The sequence below is a fragment of the Sebastes umbrosus genome, chromosome 23 (genome assembly GCF_015220745.1).
Source record: "Sebastes umbrosus isolate fSebUmb1 chromosome 23, fSebUmb1.pri, whole genome shotgun sequence".
In the NCBI taxonomy this organism is placed as follows: Eukaryota; Metazoa; Chordata; class Actinopteri; order Perciformes; family Sebastidae; genus Sebastes; species Sebastes umbrosus.
The window spans coordinates 21,479,299-21,497,110 of record NC_051291.1 but is presented as its reverse complement, the minus strand read 5'-3'; the positions used below and the strand labels follow the sequence as shown (position 1 = coordinate 21,497,110).

At 37.0% G+C, this 17,812-nt stretch overlaps 2 protein-coding genes across 5 annotated transcripts in view; both read right to left on the bottom strand.

Moving 5' to 3' along the window:
* The window catches only part of LOC119483209 (calcium-activated potassium channel subunit beta-4-like), a 28,376-nt gene extending 19,969 nt beyond the window's left edge, over positions 1–8,407 (bottom strand). Inside the window, exons 1-2 of the mRNA XM_037761327.1 lie at positions 7,738–8,407; positions 3,396–3,566 (exon numbers count right to left, since the gene is read on the bottom strand). Of these exons, the coding sequence (XP_037617255.1) occupies positions 3,396–3,566; positions 7,738–8,097 (531 nt within the window). The 5' untranslated portion in view covers positions 8,098–8,407. The remainder of the gene's footprint in view (positions 1–3,395; positions 3,567–7,737) is intronic.
* A 9,118-nt stretch (positions 8,408–17,525) lies between these two features.
* Positions 17,526–17,812, bottom strand: part of LOC119483044 (CCR4-NOT transcription complex subunit 2-like) — a 15,800-nt gene continuing 15,513 nt past the window's right edge. For all 4 annotated transcript variants that reach the window (XM_037761055.1, XM_037761059.1, XM_037761056.1 and 1 more), the window contains exon 15: positions 17,526–17,812. This exon is cut by the window's right edge and continues 629 nt beyond it. The gene's annotated coding sequence lies outside the window, so the exon portion shown is untranslated.

Here is a 17,812-nt window from a genome sequence, read left to right as displayed (position 1 = left end):
AGCAGGAAGAGAAACGTTATCGTCTCCGACCGGGTGCTGGTGTCTCCCTCTGGCACCCGGTCGGAGACGATAACGTTTCTCTCTGCGGAGCCCCGTCACTTCACAAGACACGGGAAACCTCTGTTGTTCTGGAGGAGCTGCAGCAGTTATTTCTGCACAAACGTCCACTGTACATTCACTAGATATTCTCAGAGCTACTAACTCTCCTGCAGTGTGTAGTGTGCGCTCATGAACGTGAGGTGGAGCGAGAACGCGCAAGTTGTGTGAGTGAAGACAAGCAGGCAGAGGAGCAGTCTGAACAGCGTAGCCACACACACGCATATGCGAGCGCGCATATGCTAGCGCGCATGGGACACCGACCCGGTAGATTTATACCTGTAAAAAGTTACAAACAGTCCCTTTAACAGGAGGACATATAAACACATGGAGTCAGTTAGAGCGGAGCTGCTGTTGATGTGAATGTCATGTCACTCATCTGGTCCACAGGCGGCTCCACTAACTAATCGCCCCCAAGAGACACAAACACCAATTAACTCCACGTCTCTCTCTCTTCACCTGTCTGTCCATCAGCTGTTATATCGACGCAGCGTCCTGCAATTAACCCTCCATGTCTCTCTGTCTGTCTGTCTGTCTGTCTCATCAGTTGAAAGTAAAAGGTCACAGAGCTCATGAACAAGAGTTTGACCAGAGGAAAATTACAGTCTTTCATAATCTCTATCATATCTAGCAGCTATGATAACATCTTATTCAATAATCGATTCAGCAGTGACAGAAGAAGTACTCAGATCTTTTAATAAAGTAAAAGTAGCAATACTACAGCGTAGAAATACTCCACTACAAGTAAAAGTCCTGCAGTCAAAGTAAATAAAATATAGAGAAAACAAATGCAGACGTTAAGGTTATTACCCAAACGGTGCGTTAAAAACATCCATTACAGTTTGAGGATCAACTTTGACTTACTGTAGTTGTGTTTTTCTGTGCAACAAAAGGATTTTTATTTTCCTTTTTTTATTATTTAAAAAATTGAAGAAAAGAAAATAATTTTAAAAGTAAAATAAAAATAAATTAAAGAATTAAAAACATTTAAAATAAATAAATAAATGAAGGATACGAAATAGAAAATATAAAAGAATGTAAAAAACATAGATTCAAATTCAAATTAAAAAAGAAGAAATGAAAAAAATTAAAAGAATTAAAAAGAAAAAATAAGTTAAGAGCACAAAAATAAAAAATAAAATAATGTAAAAAAATAAATATAAAAAGTTAAATTAAAAGGAAGAAAAGAAAATGTTTTAAAAACGATTAAAAAGCATTACAAATAAATAAAAAAGAAAAAGAAAAATTATAAAAAGTATAATATTGGCTTCCAAAATGTAGCATAAAATGGAAATGCTCAAGTAAAGTGCCTCAAAATTGTACTTAAGTGGGATAAATCAGAGTCTAATAACTGTATTTACATCTTGTTTGCAAACACAAATGAGTTTATAAGTCAGAAAAAGGTTATTACAGTAATTTTCACAACATGAGCGACGTATCTACATATTTATACTTTCAGAGGGACGGATACACACACCTGTGGGATAATAATACACAGCTTTGCCAATATGTTAATGATGTTTCATTGTTAAAATTCAGAGCCTGTAGGAGGCGGAGCATTAAAGGTCTCTGCCTGACATCCATCCTCTCTCTCTATTAGACATTAAAGGATTTCTGAATGAAGCGTGACTCGTCTCTCTCTCTCTCGCCGTCTCTCTACACATCATCTCCGCTGCGGTCGCCATGGCGACTGAGCGGCATCGATGACGCGCCGTCTCTCCCCTCTATATTTACTCTGTTGCTGTAGCGACGACCCAGACGTGCACTGAAGAAGAGAAAGATTAGAGGAGGGAGATGTCCTGCAGACCAACAGACGGACACTGACACTGTGTTTGTCTGTTCTGGTGTTGTTGTCCAGGACACACCCATCTCCTCCCCTCAGTGTTCCCTCCTTTCACTACACTACACTACATGGCCAAAAGTATGTGAACACCTGATTATTATGCTGATTATAACATTAATGTGTAAACAGCTTCCACTCTCAAACTTTCCACCAGATTTTGCCACCTGGCTGCAGAGATTAGCTCTGATTCGGACAGAAGAGCATCAGTATGACGGCGTATTATTGTAGGCAAAAATTTATAAAATAAAGAGCCGGGGAGAGGGGTAATATTTAGAGAAAAAACTTGTACAGTAAATTATCTGAGATTAAAGTGGTAAATTTACTAGGAAAATATCACACATTTCCAGGAAAAAAAAACTTGGATATTCTCTAAAGCTAAAGTTGTACATTTATGAGAAAAAAAACGTAAAACGTAAAAAGTAGTAAATTAACAATGAAAACTTACAAGAAAAAAACATAGATATTCTCTGACATTAAAGAGGTAAATTTATGAGGAAAATCTAACAAATTTATGACGAATAAAACTTGTATATTCTCTGAGATTAAGCTGATAAATTTACAAGGAAAATCTCACAAATTTATGAGAAAAAAACTTGGATATTCTCTGAAATTAAAGTGGTAAATTTATGAGGAAAAAAAACTTGGGACAGCCTTCAGCCCTCGTGAGGTACATCATGATCCCACAGGATGTCAGCTGTGATGTGTTTACTGTCAGCTGTTTGTTAATGGTGCTTTAAGTCCTTCATTCACACACTGACTGTGTCTTAATGGCGTGTTTGTCGATCTATTTCTGTTCAGCTCACGACGTCACGCAGCTGCGATACAAAAACCAGTCACACTGAAACTCTTCGGACAAAAATACAACATGTAATTCACTAGATCGAGGCTACCCTGCCAGTTTTATCTTTGCATGTTTCAGCATTCAGACGTTTAACTTCTGATTTCAAACTACACCCTCATCCACAGGAAACACAATGATCCAACCAGTCTGACCAGTTCATGTTTACCTGTCCTATAAACAGTATGAATTAATTAACTCAACCTCAGCTGCCTGACATTAAAAAACAAACAATTAAACTCACTAAAATATATGTACTTTATGTTATTTTTTTATAACCAGGTGACCGCTGTTCGAGACCTGTGTTTTGTTTTGTAAGCTACGTTAATGAGGTGTGTCACGTCATTTTTAGTGACGTTGGTGATATGTTTTCCATTCTGTTATGTTGTTTCCATACGTATTTTACATACTTATTTTAATGCCAACCATGACATTTTTCCTAAACCTAGCCCCCCGCTGTGTGTAATATTCACACCTCGGCAAGGCAAATCGTGACACTGACCCGCTGTCTTCAGGCGGGTCTATTACAAGCTTTGGTGTGATACAGGGTTGGATATCACCTGGAAGTTTAACACGCTACATAATAATGGAATAATAAGAGAGTAGTTGTGTTATTACCTTTGGGTTGAGGACCAGCTGTTGCTCATCAAAGTGCAGCAGAGCCACCGAGTTTGACTCCGAATTGTTGACGAAGATCTGCAGGCAGGGATAAAGAGACGTCCCCTTACAGTCGGCGCCGCACGTAAACACACACTCGAACATCTCCTCCGGACGCAACACCGACACCACCTGGACCAAGAGACAATGACATATTTAACCATACTTCATTTAGTATTGTTTTCACTGTAAACACACTACTTACTCTTAGAAAACATGTAATCAATTTTATACAACCAATATTAGCTTAGCAACCGTTAGCAAGACACAGCAGGTCTGAAAAGTTTGCATTTATTTGGAGTTTGGACGGTGCTGCTCCAATGTAAATTGCTGAGATTAGCATGCCTGGCTAACTAGCTTGCTACCTACAATAGTAACTGGGAGGTAGGCCTACTTCCAAAGCCAAGGATCATTTCATCAGCTAACTACCTACATTAGTTTGTTGGGTTACAGGTTAAGTTCAAAGTTGTATTATTTCCCCTCTATTTGGAAGGCGGCACTGGATACTATTACAGTTTTAGCTAACGTTAGCGGCTCTAACTCTTGTATTTGGAGAAGTTTACACTCCAATAAGCTTAGCAATGTTACCTGAAATACCGCTATATTTGCCAAATATATCAGTTAGTCTTCATCCTAAAAGTATTTTCTAACTTTAAAAGTGAAAGACACACTTTGAAAATGCGAAAGGTACGTAAGCTAAGCTAAGTAGCCAAACAAAACCATGTTAGAACAAACTAACAATCCGATTTTATATTTTTATAACTATACTACAACTAGCTAACTAGATCTACACTGCAATACAGGATAATGTAAATATGCTAACCCGTTAGCTTTAGCCTCAGTCTCTTAGCAAATCATGTATGTAGCCATCAAGTGCGTATTTAACCCCTTTTAGATTGTTTTACTTTTAAAGTAAGTAAGTTTAAAACATTAGTTGATCGGAGATAGTGTTTTCAACCAACTAATGGAGCTATCGTTAGCTTAATTAGCTAGCTAATCAAGACAGTTGTCATTTCAGCAACATTGACAATAGTTGGCTAGAAATGAGAAGCTACTTTTCTTTTCTTTTCTTTTTTTACTTTAGTCTGAAATTAAGGAGCCATTGATTTAAAAATGACTGAATTTTGATGGTAAATCTGCCATATTATTATGTTAACTGAGTTTAGCAAATAGTCAATTTACTGGAAGTATTTGTTCATGCATGTAACTGTTATCAAAATGTTTGTGGACGCTGAATAAGTCTAGATAATAATTTTGGATATTAAGCTTGAAAATGTCAGTGAATGTGAGTGATTCAGATTAAAATAAATAGTGATAGCTGCATTCCTTCTTCCTGCTCATTAAAGGACTGAAATAACAGCTGCAGGCAGGGAAATAAATATCAATACATGGTAAATACACAATCAATCTACACAGATTTGATAAAAGTCAGAGCTTTCTTCATCACTGAGGAGGTCAGGGAACTGCAACAAAAGCCAAGTATTGTGATTTATGTTATATTAAGCTGTGGATTAGTGAATGACGGAGTGGACTCTCAGACTGCCTCGTGAGTTTGTGATTTAAAGACAAAAAAAAAAGCAAACAAAAGGCTTCCACTCTCTGTAATGCAAGAACATTATTCCAGGACGATGCAATAAGCTAACAGCCAGATAAATCAAACTGGCATGAATTCATCATCCACAGTTAAGAGCCAGGAGAGCAGGCTGTGGATGTAATTTATGAAAACTCCCAACAGCTTTGAAACGCTGTGCAAACAGTTTTAATAATCCACAGAGGAAAGTGACGCAGCATGAAGGAACCAAACGACCTGAAGGACAAACCCACTTTGTATCGACAATAAAAAAGATTTATATAAATGATGAAATAAAAAGGGTTTTAACTTTCTGTCCAAACTAAAGGTTTTGCTTCTGTTACGAAGGAGATGATTGTTACGATGCAACAAGACAGGATTTTTAAACATATAATTTACTAAATAAATGTCCGTTAAGTCACTATCGATCGACAAATTAACACAATAAATTAACAATATTACGAACTGTGTGTCTGTAGCGACATTACCGGGAAAAATCTCAAGCAGTGATCTCTTGGAAGTGACACGCAATTATTGTTTATCGCCATAGGCGGCGCCAAAGCAGGTCTCGTAAAAATTACGTTCCCATACAACGAAACCAAAGAACGTATATCGCCAAGCAGTGAAAGTCAATTGTAGTTCTACTGCAACGTCAGCGCCCAGCAGCAGAGGTACGCTTCCGCCATTTTGGACTGAAAGCGACTACAGGACACCAGTAAAAACGACCACCTAAAAAGTGTTGCACTGAAGTGGAACTAAATTAGAGAAACAGAAACAGTATACAGCTATTGATACATCGAGTGGAGACTTTAACTTGCTGGTGGCGCTAGATGAAAAAAAAAGTTAACCAGATGCATATTTGCCAAATAAACCAGTTCGTCTTGATCCTTGAAGTTTATAACATGATAAGATCATAACATCACAATATGATATATACGTTCAAATGTAGTTTTGTCCGACCATCAGTCCAAAATATTCAGATTATTGCCATATAAAACTGAGAAAAGCAGCAAATACTAATTGTAAATGTAAAATGTAAAAATAAAAAAAAACGTAAAACTTATGCCTGATAAATTCATTAATCATTTGTGATCAGTTATCTGTTGATTAACTAATTGTTTCAGCACTAATCAATACTTCTAGTACTCCTACTAACAATAATTCAAATAAACTAATACAAATCCTGATAGCAGTTAGTCTTAGTACCTAGTAAGGCAATCCACTACTGCAGTACTACCACTATTTAAAAATTTGATATACAAAAATACTTTTGCTGCAACAAGTACTTATAATGGCTTACCAATACCGATAATAACCTGCAGTAATTTGGATACCAGTAAAATTGATACTACAATACTAATACTACTGCTCTTAATGACAGCAGTACTACCAATACCAAGATGGCAACATTTCAACTACTACTGCTTACACAACTATCAATGGCAATGTCACTGATAAAAATACCAATCAAAGTTGAGTATTGGGCTTCTGTTTGAACTTAATACTACTCCTGTAAAATTGGATACTAGTCTTAATATTAGTATTAGTTTTAATAGAATACAAACATGTTTATATTTAATATTTATGCAACACCTAATAGTACTCCTAAAATAGCTCAATAATACTGATAATAACCTCCAATCACTACAACTACTAATTTGGACTACATTACTAATACTGCTGCTCTTAATGACAACAGTAGCTATTACCAATACCAGAATGGCAATACAATAATGGAAATATTTCAACTACTACTACTACTACTAAATTCTTCTATTAATACCACAAGAACAAGTACACCACTCTAAGAAGTTACACAACTATTAATGGCCATGACACTGATAAAAGTACCAATAAGAGTTGAGTATTGGGCTCCTGTTTGAACTAATACTTCCTCCAACTACTACTACTCCTTAAAAGTTGGATACTAGTGTTAGTTTTAATATAATACACAAATATTTATATTTAATATTGCAGCAACACATATTACTACTAAAAATAGCTCAATAACACTGATAATAACCCCCAGTCACTACAACTACTACTTTAGATACCAGTGACAATGATACTCCATTACTAAATACTATTACTGCTGAGTACTACCAATATAGCAATGGCAATATTTCAACTACTACTACTACTACTACTAAATACTTAGTACCACAAGAACAAGTACACCACTCTAAGAAGTTACACAACTATTAATGGCAATGACACTGATAAAAGTACCAATAAAAGTTGAATATTGGGCTCCTGTTTTAAATAATACTGCCTCCAAGTACTACTACTACTCCTTACAAGTTGGATACTAGTCTAAGTTTTAATATAATACACAAATATTCATATTTAAAATTGCTGCAACACACATTAGTACTACTAAAATAGCTTAATAATTAGAACCTCCAGTCACTAGTATTATCACAACTACTAATTTGGACACCAGTAACAATAATACTACATTACTAATACTTCTACTAGTACTGATCTTAATGGTAACAGTAGCCTACTACTAATATCAAAATACTTTTATTAGTAGGCTACCACAAGAACAAATACACCACTGTAAGAAGTTCACAATGGCAACAACACTGCTCAAAAAAACAGTAAAAGTCAAGTACTGCCTCCACTACCTCTCCAGATACTGCTACTACTACATACTACTACTCCTCAGATGTGAGGCTCCGGCAGCCAGCGGCGGCTGCTCGGGAGCTCGGAGCGCGGAGCCTGGCTCACCGTGCAGTTGGCCGGCTTGCTCTGGAGGCTCTGCAGGGTCGGGCTGAGCCAGCAGAAGCCCAGGATGAAGAGGCTGAGGATCCCGCAGGCGATCAGGAACAACCCCAGCCGGATGCTCTTGTCCTCGGCCTCGGAGTACTCGTACGACACCCGGATCTTCGCCATGGCAGCCCCGCGGAGACCTCCGCCGGCATGGAGAGGATGACCGGTGGAGGTGGAGGTGGAGGAGGAGGAGGAGAGAAAGAGGAGGATGAAGGAGGAGGAGGAGGCGGCGCTGTTTGGCTGCTGCTGAGAAACTGTTGAGTTTAAACACCGGCTGCTCTCTGTCTCTAAATCTGTTTCACCTCCCTCCGGCTTCATTTATCCTCCTCCCTCTCCCTCTCCCTCTCCCTCTCTCTCTCTCTCTCTCTCTCTCTCTCTCTCTCTCTCGCTCTCGCTTTCTCTCTATTGCCTCTATTTATCTTCTAATTTCTCTCCCTCTGTCCTCCCTCCTTCCCAAATTGTGTCATTTATCTCGGTTTACTTTAATTATCTGTAACCACTTGTGAAAAAAGTACTCTGAAAAATATATTTTACTGGAGTAAAAATAGTAATACTGCTTTGTAAAAATACTCTGTAAAGTTTATTCAAGATTCCAAAGTGCTAAATATATTGCCTCTTAACGGCTCTCAACATGGCGGAGCCGGCGGCTAGCAGCTAACAGTGCAGTACTATACTAACAACGCTAACAGGGAAAGCAACGACAAAAGTGCTGACAGAGCTAACAGTTTTTATCTGAGGGGGAACAGGAGGGTGGGTGCTACGCTTCTGCATTATCAGCTGTAACCGTATGAGAGCAGAGCAGAGCTGTGGCCATTAGCCAGTGGGGACGTTTTACTGATAGTCGCTTTCAGTCCAAAATGGCGGAAGCGTAGCTTTGCTGCTGGGTGCTGATGTTGCGATGGTATGGTTGTCTGAAAAAATGTATGTTTTTCTTGAAAAACATTAATAAACAGAGTTTCTGCAGTGTTCAAATGTCCACATACTTTTGTCCGTGTAGTGTAGAGCAGCCTGCGGCTATCTGGGATGTTTCTATGGTTTCATCTCTCTCTCTCTCTCTCTGCAGGTTGAGGGATGCTCGGTCGCCCCGGCGGCCTGATGATTCAATCCAGATTTGTGTTTTATATTTCGCCGTTGGCTGCTTGTTGTTACATGCTGGATGAGATAAGCCTCTTAGCTGAGGGAGAGCACATCACTCTCTCAGGAACATCCTCGCTTTCTCAGGGACAAACAGCTCATATAAAGTTAAATACTAAAAGTTAAGGACATCAATATCAAGACTTTTAATGATTTCATTTGTCAAAATGTGACAAATGTGTGCTGATTTTCAGCCAATATCTACAGTTTAGCTTTCTATTTCTTTATTGTAACAAGTTGACGTAAGAATCGGGAGCTTTTGATCACGTCACATGGGCTTCATCAGCAGATGGAAGAATCTTATGTGCTGTTGTTTTATGTTTTAAAATCCTCCTCGTTGGCTGCTTTCTCTTCTTCATTGACTTTTTCCTCCACTTTACTTCATTACTTTCAGCTGTGATGACACAGTTTCTCTTCATCGATCGACAGTTTCATTTCACACCTGTGTATTAATGTTAGTGTGTGTGTGAGTGTGAGTGTGTGTGTGTGTGTGCTGGCAGAGTCTTATCTCTCCTAAAGATGCAACCAGTCGTCCAAAATGGCCTCCAAGGACTAAATGATCAATGAGCTCACTGAGATGTATCGATTTCTCTCAACCCACAGTGAGTGTAAAAAAGGCACCTGTTGACCAGACAATGCATAAAGTACTGAACTGAAGTAAAAATCCTATGTACTTGTACATCTCAGGGGTAAGTATTGTATTTTTTTTACTCCACTACATTTATCTTTACATACAGCTTTAGTTACTTTACAGATTACAGTTTTTTGTCCACTTCCTGTCCAGGGAAAACCATCTCTCAATCAAAACAATAACAACAGAGGGAGTCTGGTGACGTGGTGAAGCAGCGTGGGATCATGGGAGTTGTTGTCTTCATTATTCAGGAGGGTTTTTACTACAAAGGTCTCCTCCTCTCCAAAACAAACCGGTAAAAACACTGAATAAGACAGCTCCATGTTAAAACTCAGTGTTTCTACGACGCTGTTTGGCGGATGCAGGACGTCCTGGAGGGGCTGAGAGCCGGGCTGCTGCTAACGTTTGATCAGCTTGTTTCTCTGATAACTTCAGATCCAGACGTTTGACGACTAAAATCCTTCATCTGATTAAAATATAGAGTTAACAACCACCAAGATTTAAAAAGTGTGTCGTAAAAATGAGGCTTAAACCTGGATAAAAAGTCAGTTTATGACAACACTGACGCACCATTACCTTGATTACAATTACAGATTTCTTTGGTTTGAAAGAAAGTAGTAGTTATTATGGTATGGATGGCCTCTGAGCGAGGCCGTTACCACGGTTTAAAGGTCCCATATGCTCATTTTCAGGTTCATACTTGTATTTTGTGTTTCTACTAGAACATGTTTACATGCTGTGATGTAAAAAAACACATTATTTTCCTCGTACTGTCGGCCTGAATATACCTGTATTCACCCTCTGTCTGAAACGCTCCGGTTTAGTGCAGTTCAACGGAATTACGTTGCTAGGCAACAGTTGGGTCCATGTTTACTTCCTGTCAGCTGAAACAATTAAACTATTTTGATAATTGATTCATCATTTCAGACATTTTTCAAGCAAAAAACTTTCTGGTTCAGCTTCTCAAACGTGAGGATTTGCTGGTTTTCACTCGATAATAAATTCATTATCTTTTGGTTTTGGACTGTTGGTCGCACAAAACAACACATTTGAAGACGTTATCTTGTATTATGGTAAACCTTAATTTGTACTACTGTTTTAATATATCTTATAGACTGAAAAATTAAACAAGAAAACAATCGCCAGATTAATCGATAATGTGCACGAGGCAGAACTTTCTCAGTTTGTCCTGGATTTCCTTGTATTTTATTCATATGTTAAGTGCTGTCCTGCTTATTTTTATTAATTTAATATATATTTTCTGTTTTAATGTTTAAACAGTTATGTAACTGACTGAACTAATCTAAAAAGAAAAGTGTAACAGAGTGTGAGAGAGAGTAGGCGAGGAAGGTGTGAAACTGAAACTTCACTTTATTTGTTAATTAGCTCATCGAGACACAAAAAGAAAAAAAAAATCAGGCTCTTTGTCTTCTTGTCTCATCTAAACTCTGGACATTTCTGAGTTTAATTATTAGAATTATTTGGCCTGTAAGTAATAACAATAAGTCCATTTCATATAACTAGAGCTGCAACTTACAATTACTTTCATTATTGATCATTCAGCCAGATTATTTAATCAATTAATCAACTAATTAAGGTAAATGTCCTTTTTTCTGTTGGACCACCTGTTCAAAACACAAAAATATTCAGTTATCTACGATGTGAGAACAAGACGAGGAGCGAATCCTCCCATGTTAGAGCCTGGAACTAACTAACATTTGTATTTATGTTGCAGAAACTAATCGATTATGAAAACAGTTTGATCGGCTGATCGACTGATTGTTGCAGCTCTACATTTAACACAACGTTTTTTGAAATATGAGACGTGAACACAATATAAACTACAATAATTAAAGACTTTAATTAATTCATATTATATTTTAAGATGTGGAAATTCACTTTAAAAAAGTAATGAAATGAACAAAAGGCAATTTACATGCCTTTTACATATATTACATTTTTTTTTTAAATTATAATAAAAATAATGATAGCTTTATAGCTAAAGTACATTAATATAAGAAATAAGGACATGAAATCAATGCAGGAATAAATTAATAAAATGGTGAACGGCAGGAAAATAATAAAAACTATTTATTAATTAATTAAAAGCAGATTAAACAATTATGTTTGAAAGTTGAGTTGTTTGTTTTGTTTTCTGTATTTATGTTTTTTTGTTAACAATTCTTTCGTTCATTTTTGTACGTATTTTACACAACGAGAAAGTTACAGCGCTCCAAAACATTAACAAACATTAACACTCGCTGTAAGTTTTGTTGTTTGATTCGGTGATCGACCATGTGAGTCGATGATAAAACCTACTAGTTGGTGTAGTAGGCCCCTACTGACCCACATCTATGAGGCTGATAACCACTGATAACGCACATTTAATGACCTGATAACAGTCTAAGCGAATGAAAACATGATATGGATGGATAAATGGGACATAAATCATGAAAATTGTAGTTGACAGTTGATTCACAATAGAAACAAAAACTCAATGTAGAAATCACAAGACATACTTTAAGTAAGACTCTGAGAAAAATAAGTTTTATTAATGTTGAAATGCTGCAGAAATCAGTCATAATCTCTCTATATGTCACATTATAACAGCAGCCTGTCGTTTTGTTGTTGGCTTCCATCGCTTAAGCTGTTTGGAGACAAAATCCGACGTTAAAAATGATAAATCTACTCCGATATGTTTTAGAACAGAGCTGCAGTATCTCTCCATCACAGTGCTTTCAGAGCAACCAGCCTTCATCTCCATAATGGGGCATATTACCCGTGATATTACCAGTCTGTGGTTCACTGTTGATGGAGGGATTTTCAGCCAAATGTTGCCTCTGCAGCAGCTCTTCTACTTCTGTTTTTTCAGCACAGAGGGAGCAAACATTGTGCAGCCTAATCGCATCATGTGAATGTTGATTTGAGTCAGTCGATGTCTCTTTTTCTGTTTGTTTTATTTCCCTGAAAGCTCAAATCCACAGAGGATACCAACTGTGGACACAGTCTGCCTCTCGTCTCTAACACATCACCACAAATACATTCCCTCTATTTTATTTGTTCTCTCATCCAGTCTGATTTGAAGAATTTTAATATTAAACTTGTGATATTTCTGGGCTTTTCCCTTAAAAACTGCTGTCTGTGTTTTTGCGAGCGCTATGCAGAGTCACGTGGCCCCGTGTTCGTCCACGCTGATGTCCGTTATCATTTGTAATCTTTTGATCTGCAGAGATGATAATAATCCTGCCACATGCCTCCCTGATTACCAATGCATAATGCTGAGGCTTTATTCTGGAGCCTTTCAGAGCTCCACGTTTATGCAACAGGCAGAGAGACGTATTATACTCCTGGACTGGAGGTTGGAGGGTTTTTATTCTGCAACTACAGAAAACTGATATTATTGCTGATATTTTTTTTTATTTGCTTATATGAATACATTTAATATATTTTTTATTTAATATATTATTATTTTACCCTTTTATTGACCTTTTTTACTTTATTTGAGAGCGGGGGGTGAGGGACAACTGTAGATTTAGAGTTTTTTCACATTAAACTATGTGAAATTACAGTTGAGTTCGACCAAAGCACACTTGGTGATTGTTGGAAAGAGTGACGACGGTTTAGGTGAGCTTTATTCTGTTTCTGTCCAGTTTGAATGAAGTGTTTTACGATGCTCTGCTACATACAGCTGATCTCAACATAAACACAAATACACCTGGATGATGGCGCAAGCTGCAAGGAGAGGGGGGGGGGGGCAATCGTACTCGGGCACTTTGGCGGAGGTCTGCGCTCTCCGAGTGCCATTCTAGTTCAGTTTGTTTTGGAGAGGAGGAGACCTCTGGTAAAAATGCCTCCTGAACACTTAAGGAACCCTAACAATGAAGACAACAACTCCCATGATCCCACGCTGCTTCACCACATCACCAAACTCCCTCTGTTGTTATTTATTCGATTTAGAGACCTCTAGTGGAAGAAAATTACATGTTGTGGGTCTAATTTGACCATCTTTTAACTATTTTCTTGTTTTTGACCCTCAACGTGTGAATTAAAATGTCTAATTACTTTTTTTTTTCTTTTCTCCTCACAGTTCCTCATCTTTTAGTTGGTTTCAGATTTATTCTCCTAAATATATAATAATAATAATAATAATATATTATATATATATAATAATATAACAATTTTAGTCTCCATTGTGTCTCTACTGCAGCAATAAAATCTGCTCCTCTGCTGCTTTTATCACCACATTAAGTCTTTATTGCTCTCACATTAATGCTGTTCAGATAGAGACTGTGTGTGTATTGTGTTTATAATACTGTGTGTGTGTTTACCTTCAGGCTATAAACCAGTCCTCACCCTGCAGGTTTCCATTCATTTCTCTGGTTGTCGGTTACTAAGCTGCTATGGTCTGGAGGAGGCTGCAATGAAACAACAAAACATTAACAAAAGATTAAAAAAAAATAGAAAATATTTACTGCAAAAATACTAAAATGACTGTCTCTGCTTCCTATTATTTAACATGAATCATTTTCAATATCTTTGGCTGCAAAAAAGGATCTGGGAAATGGTCAATATGATCATTATTATTGATAACCTACAGATGAAGCGATTGATCACTAATAAGAACTTTATTTACAGACTGACATGTCCAGTTTCCTGCCTGTTGATATTCTTTCTTTAGCTCATGGCGTCCTCTTGTGGACAAACTACTGAAACACAGCTGACAAAACAACCTCACCACTAAGTCCATTTAGTAGCTCTTCTGGAGCTCTCGACCTCAGATCAAGGCTATAATGGTTCTGAATTTTCAATTAGTTTATATGTCAATCTATTTCTGACTTTTCAATTTTATTTCAGTTTAGTCTTAGTTAGTTTTCAGAGTGTGTTTGCTGGTTTTAGTTTATTTTCAGTCTTTCAGAAAACTTTATTTTTGTTAGGGGTCAGCTATAATGTCTCAGAAGTATGTAGGTACAGTACATACACATACTAAATACATGGTTGGAGAACTGTTTAGAAATGGAAGTAATGTTTAGTGAAGTAATTGCGTCATAGCTGTCGATTATTTTCTCCATTAATCGATTAGTTGTTTGGTCTGTAAAATGTCAGAAAATGGTCCACAACTCAGATATTCAGTTTACTGTCAAAGTGGAGGAAAGAAACCAGAAAATATTCACATTTAAGAAGCTGGAATCAGAGAATTCAGACTTCTTTTCTTAAAGAAATTAGTCAAACCGATTAATTATCAAAATAGCTGGTGATTAATTGAATGGTTGACAACTAATCGATTAATCATTGCAGCTCTAAAATGAAAATGAAAAAAACAGGGATTGATGCCATAATTAATGGAAAATAAGATGGAAAATAAAACCCACTTGATAAGATCACGATAAGTTAAAAATTACACTGAAAATAGAATACATAAAAATCACAACATAAGACCCACTGAAGGATATAATAAAATAGAGTACATAAAAATCTAGTAAAATATAACATTTTAAAAGAAGTTCAGCAGCATAAGTGTGAAGCAAAGTGCAATATTTAGTGAGCTGGCTTCCTTAGTAGCGATTCATTTGACAGTTAATTGATTAATAGTTGCCTCCTTTTTTTTAGTAATGATATATTAGAGCTAAAAAACTAAAACTGAAATGAATTTATGTTCAGTTTTATTAGTTTTTTACCCAGGCAATATCATTTGCTTGTTTAATTTTTCTTAAAGGATATAGTTTTTTATTTAATATCAGTTTAATAAAAATATTTTTAACTGTGTATTTCTGTTTTAGTTTTGCTATAATAACCCTCAGATAGAGTTTGGCTCCTGAAGAGCTCCTAACGGGCTTAGAGGTGAGGCAGAGACTGTCTCACAACCAGTTAAAAACTGATGTAATAACTTCAACAATACTGAGTTAAAGGTGCCAAAAGTTGATGACTTACTTACCTGTGTTGAAGCTGCAGTTAGCAGGTAATCATCTTCTTGAGCAGCGATGAAGACGAACAGACGAAAACAGGAATCTGCAGTAACTTTTCATTCCTGAAAAACAAAAACTACATTCTGCACAATAACACATAAAAAATAAAAACACCCTCAAGTCCTCCGTCAGTTTCATTACCAGAATATTTATTTTATTCTTTTACCTATTAAAACACTAGCTGCCATATTTAATAAAACAGCCAAACGGCCAAGTGCCTCAAGTCCTCAATCCTCCAATCAAATCTTCTCAAAACAGGTCACATGGGTCTGTGGGCGTGTCCTTGGCTTTTTGCTGCTGCAGTGTGAACGAGCTGTAGTCGATGGCGAGCGATGTCGCCGCGGTCACGTGGTCGTCCTTGTTGCTAAGAGGTGGTCGTCGCCGTGGTCCCTTGTAAACCGTCTCCATGGTGAAGTCTAGTATTGCATCGTTTACCAGCAGAGGGAGCATCTCCTCGTTTCGTTGGTTTTCCCCCTTTTTCTTAAAAATACTGCCTGGTCTGTATGTATATATATATATATATTCAAATATATATAAATACATACCTGAACATTGGTGCCTCCTGGAGGAAATTAAAAAATAACAAAATTTATGATATTAAGCCTAAAAATGGGACTTTTTTTGGTTGAATTTGGTGGAGTGGCCTTAAGGTCCTGTCTACACGTGTAAAGATATTTTTGAAAACAGATATTTTCTTCTACGTTTCAGCCTCTCGTCCACACACAAACAGAGCTGCATCCGTGTGGTGTCAGAATAATTGGAAAAAATAGTTTTGACTAGGAAAATTCACATGAATGTAACTTGGAAAGCTGGCGAAAATGTTAGCACACGAGTTGCTGAGTTGATGTCATGCTACGCAGAAACATCAGCGACGAAAGTAAATGTTGCTGGTTGATGTAAGACACTTTTTATTTATTCACATATTGCATATCATTTTTTGCTCGCATGTAATTTGCAATCTGGTATCAGGTTGTAAACGTTAGTTGCTGTCCACATAGTGCCCTAGACTAGTTAGGAAAGTTATTTATTAGCATTAACCTGATAACGAGTCAGGTTAAGCTACATTTTAGTGGTTTTAGTGAATGGAAATAGCTAACAAAATGTTGTATAAACGCTCTGAGCAACAAAACTTGGGCTGTCAAAGTTAACGCAATAACCCGTTAACATAAATTTGTTTCAACGCCACTAATTTCTTTAACGCATTAACACAACTTGTGATTTTAAGGTTGTAGCTGGCTCAGTTTTAAAGCTAGATTGAAGATACTGGCACCATATGAAACCTGATGAATCCATCGGTACCAACCATGTCATACTAGCTTGTCATGAAGGAGGTTAAATAGCGCTCCAATGTTACGCTAAATTTTGGCGAGGAAAAACTGTCATGGCCATCAGGAAAATAAACTCACTCAGCATGCTCAGAATCTTCCTCTCTGGTGTTTGATATATCGTTGATGTGGACGGAGATATTTTGTAAAACTAAGGTCATGTGGACAAGTTTTTGTTTTATTTAAACGTAGGAGAAAATATCCGTTTTCAAAAATATCTGTAGACGTGTAGACATGGTCTAAAAACACACAAACTGACATTTTGGGAAATACACTTATTTGCTTTCATCCTGAGAGTCACATGTTCAGTTTGATACCGCTCTCATGACTGTATGCTAACATGAAACTAACGCCAGCTAGCTTAGCTTAGCATAAAGACTGGAAACGGGGAAACAGTTAGCCTAGCTCTGTCCAAAGGTAACAAAATCCTCCTACCAGCTCCTCTTAAGCTGATTAACTGTGTATCGTATTTGTTTAATTGTATAAAAACCGAAGTGTAAAAATGACACATTGTCTTTATGCTAAGCTAAGCTAATGTCTGCTAGCTGTAGCTTCATATTTAGCGTACAGACATCATCTGACTCTTGACAAGAAAGCAAACTTTTTCTTTAATGATCCTGAGAGGTCTGATTGGTTCGACTGTTGCCAGGCAGAAAATAATCAATAAATGTGGGAGGTGGTAGAAAAGTGAAAAGAGGAATTAAAATATTGAAAGGTGAAGAAACGGGGATCTCCGCTGGCAGAGGGAGGAAGGGAGCTGTAATGTCGGAATAAAAACAGAACGATAATAAAGAATAATGGTGAAAACTGGGAAGGAGCTGCGTCAATGTGAAAAGTGCTAAACTTCACCTCATTAAGTAAAAAAAAGAAGCTTTAAAATTAAACCACGTGTCGCCACATAACATCAACAAACCAAAAAAAATATTTTTTCTTCTTTTATTATGAAATAGTGCTACAATGTACATTGCATTTCCTCTCCT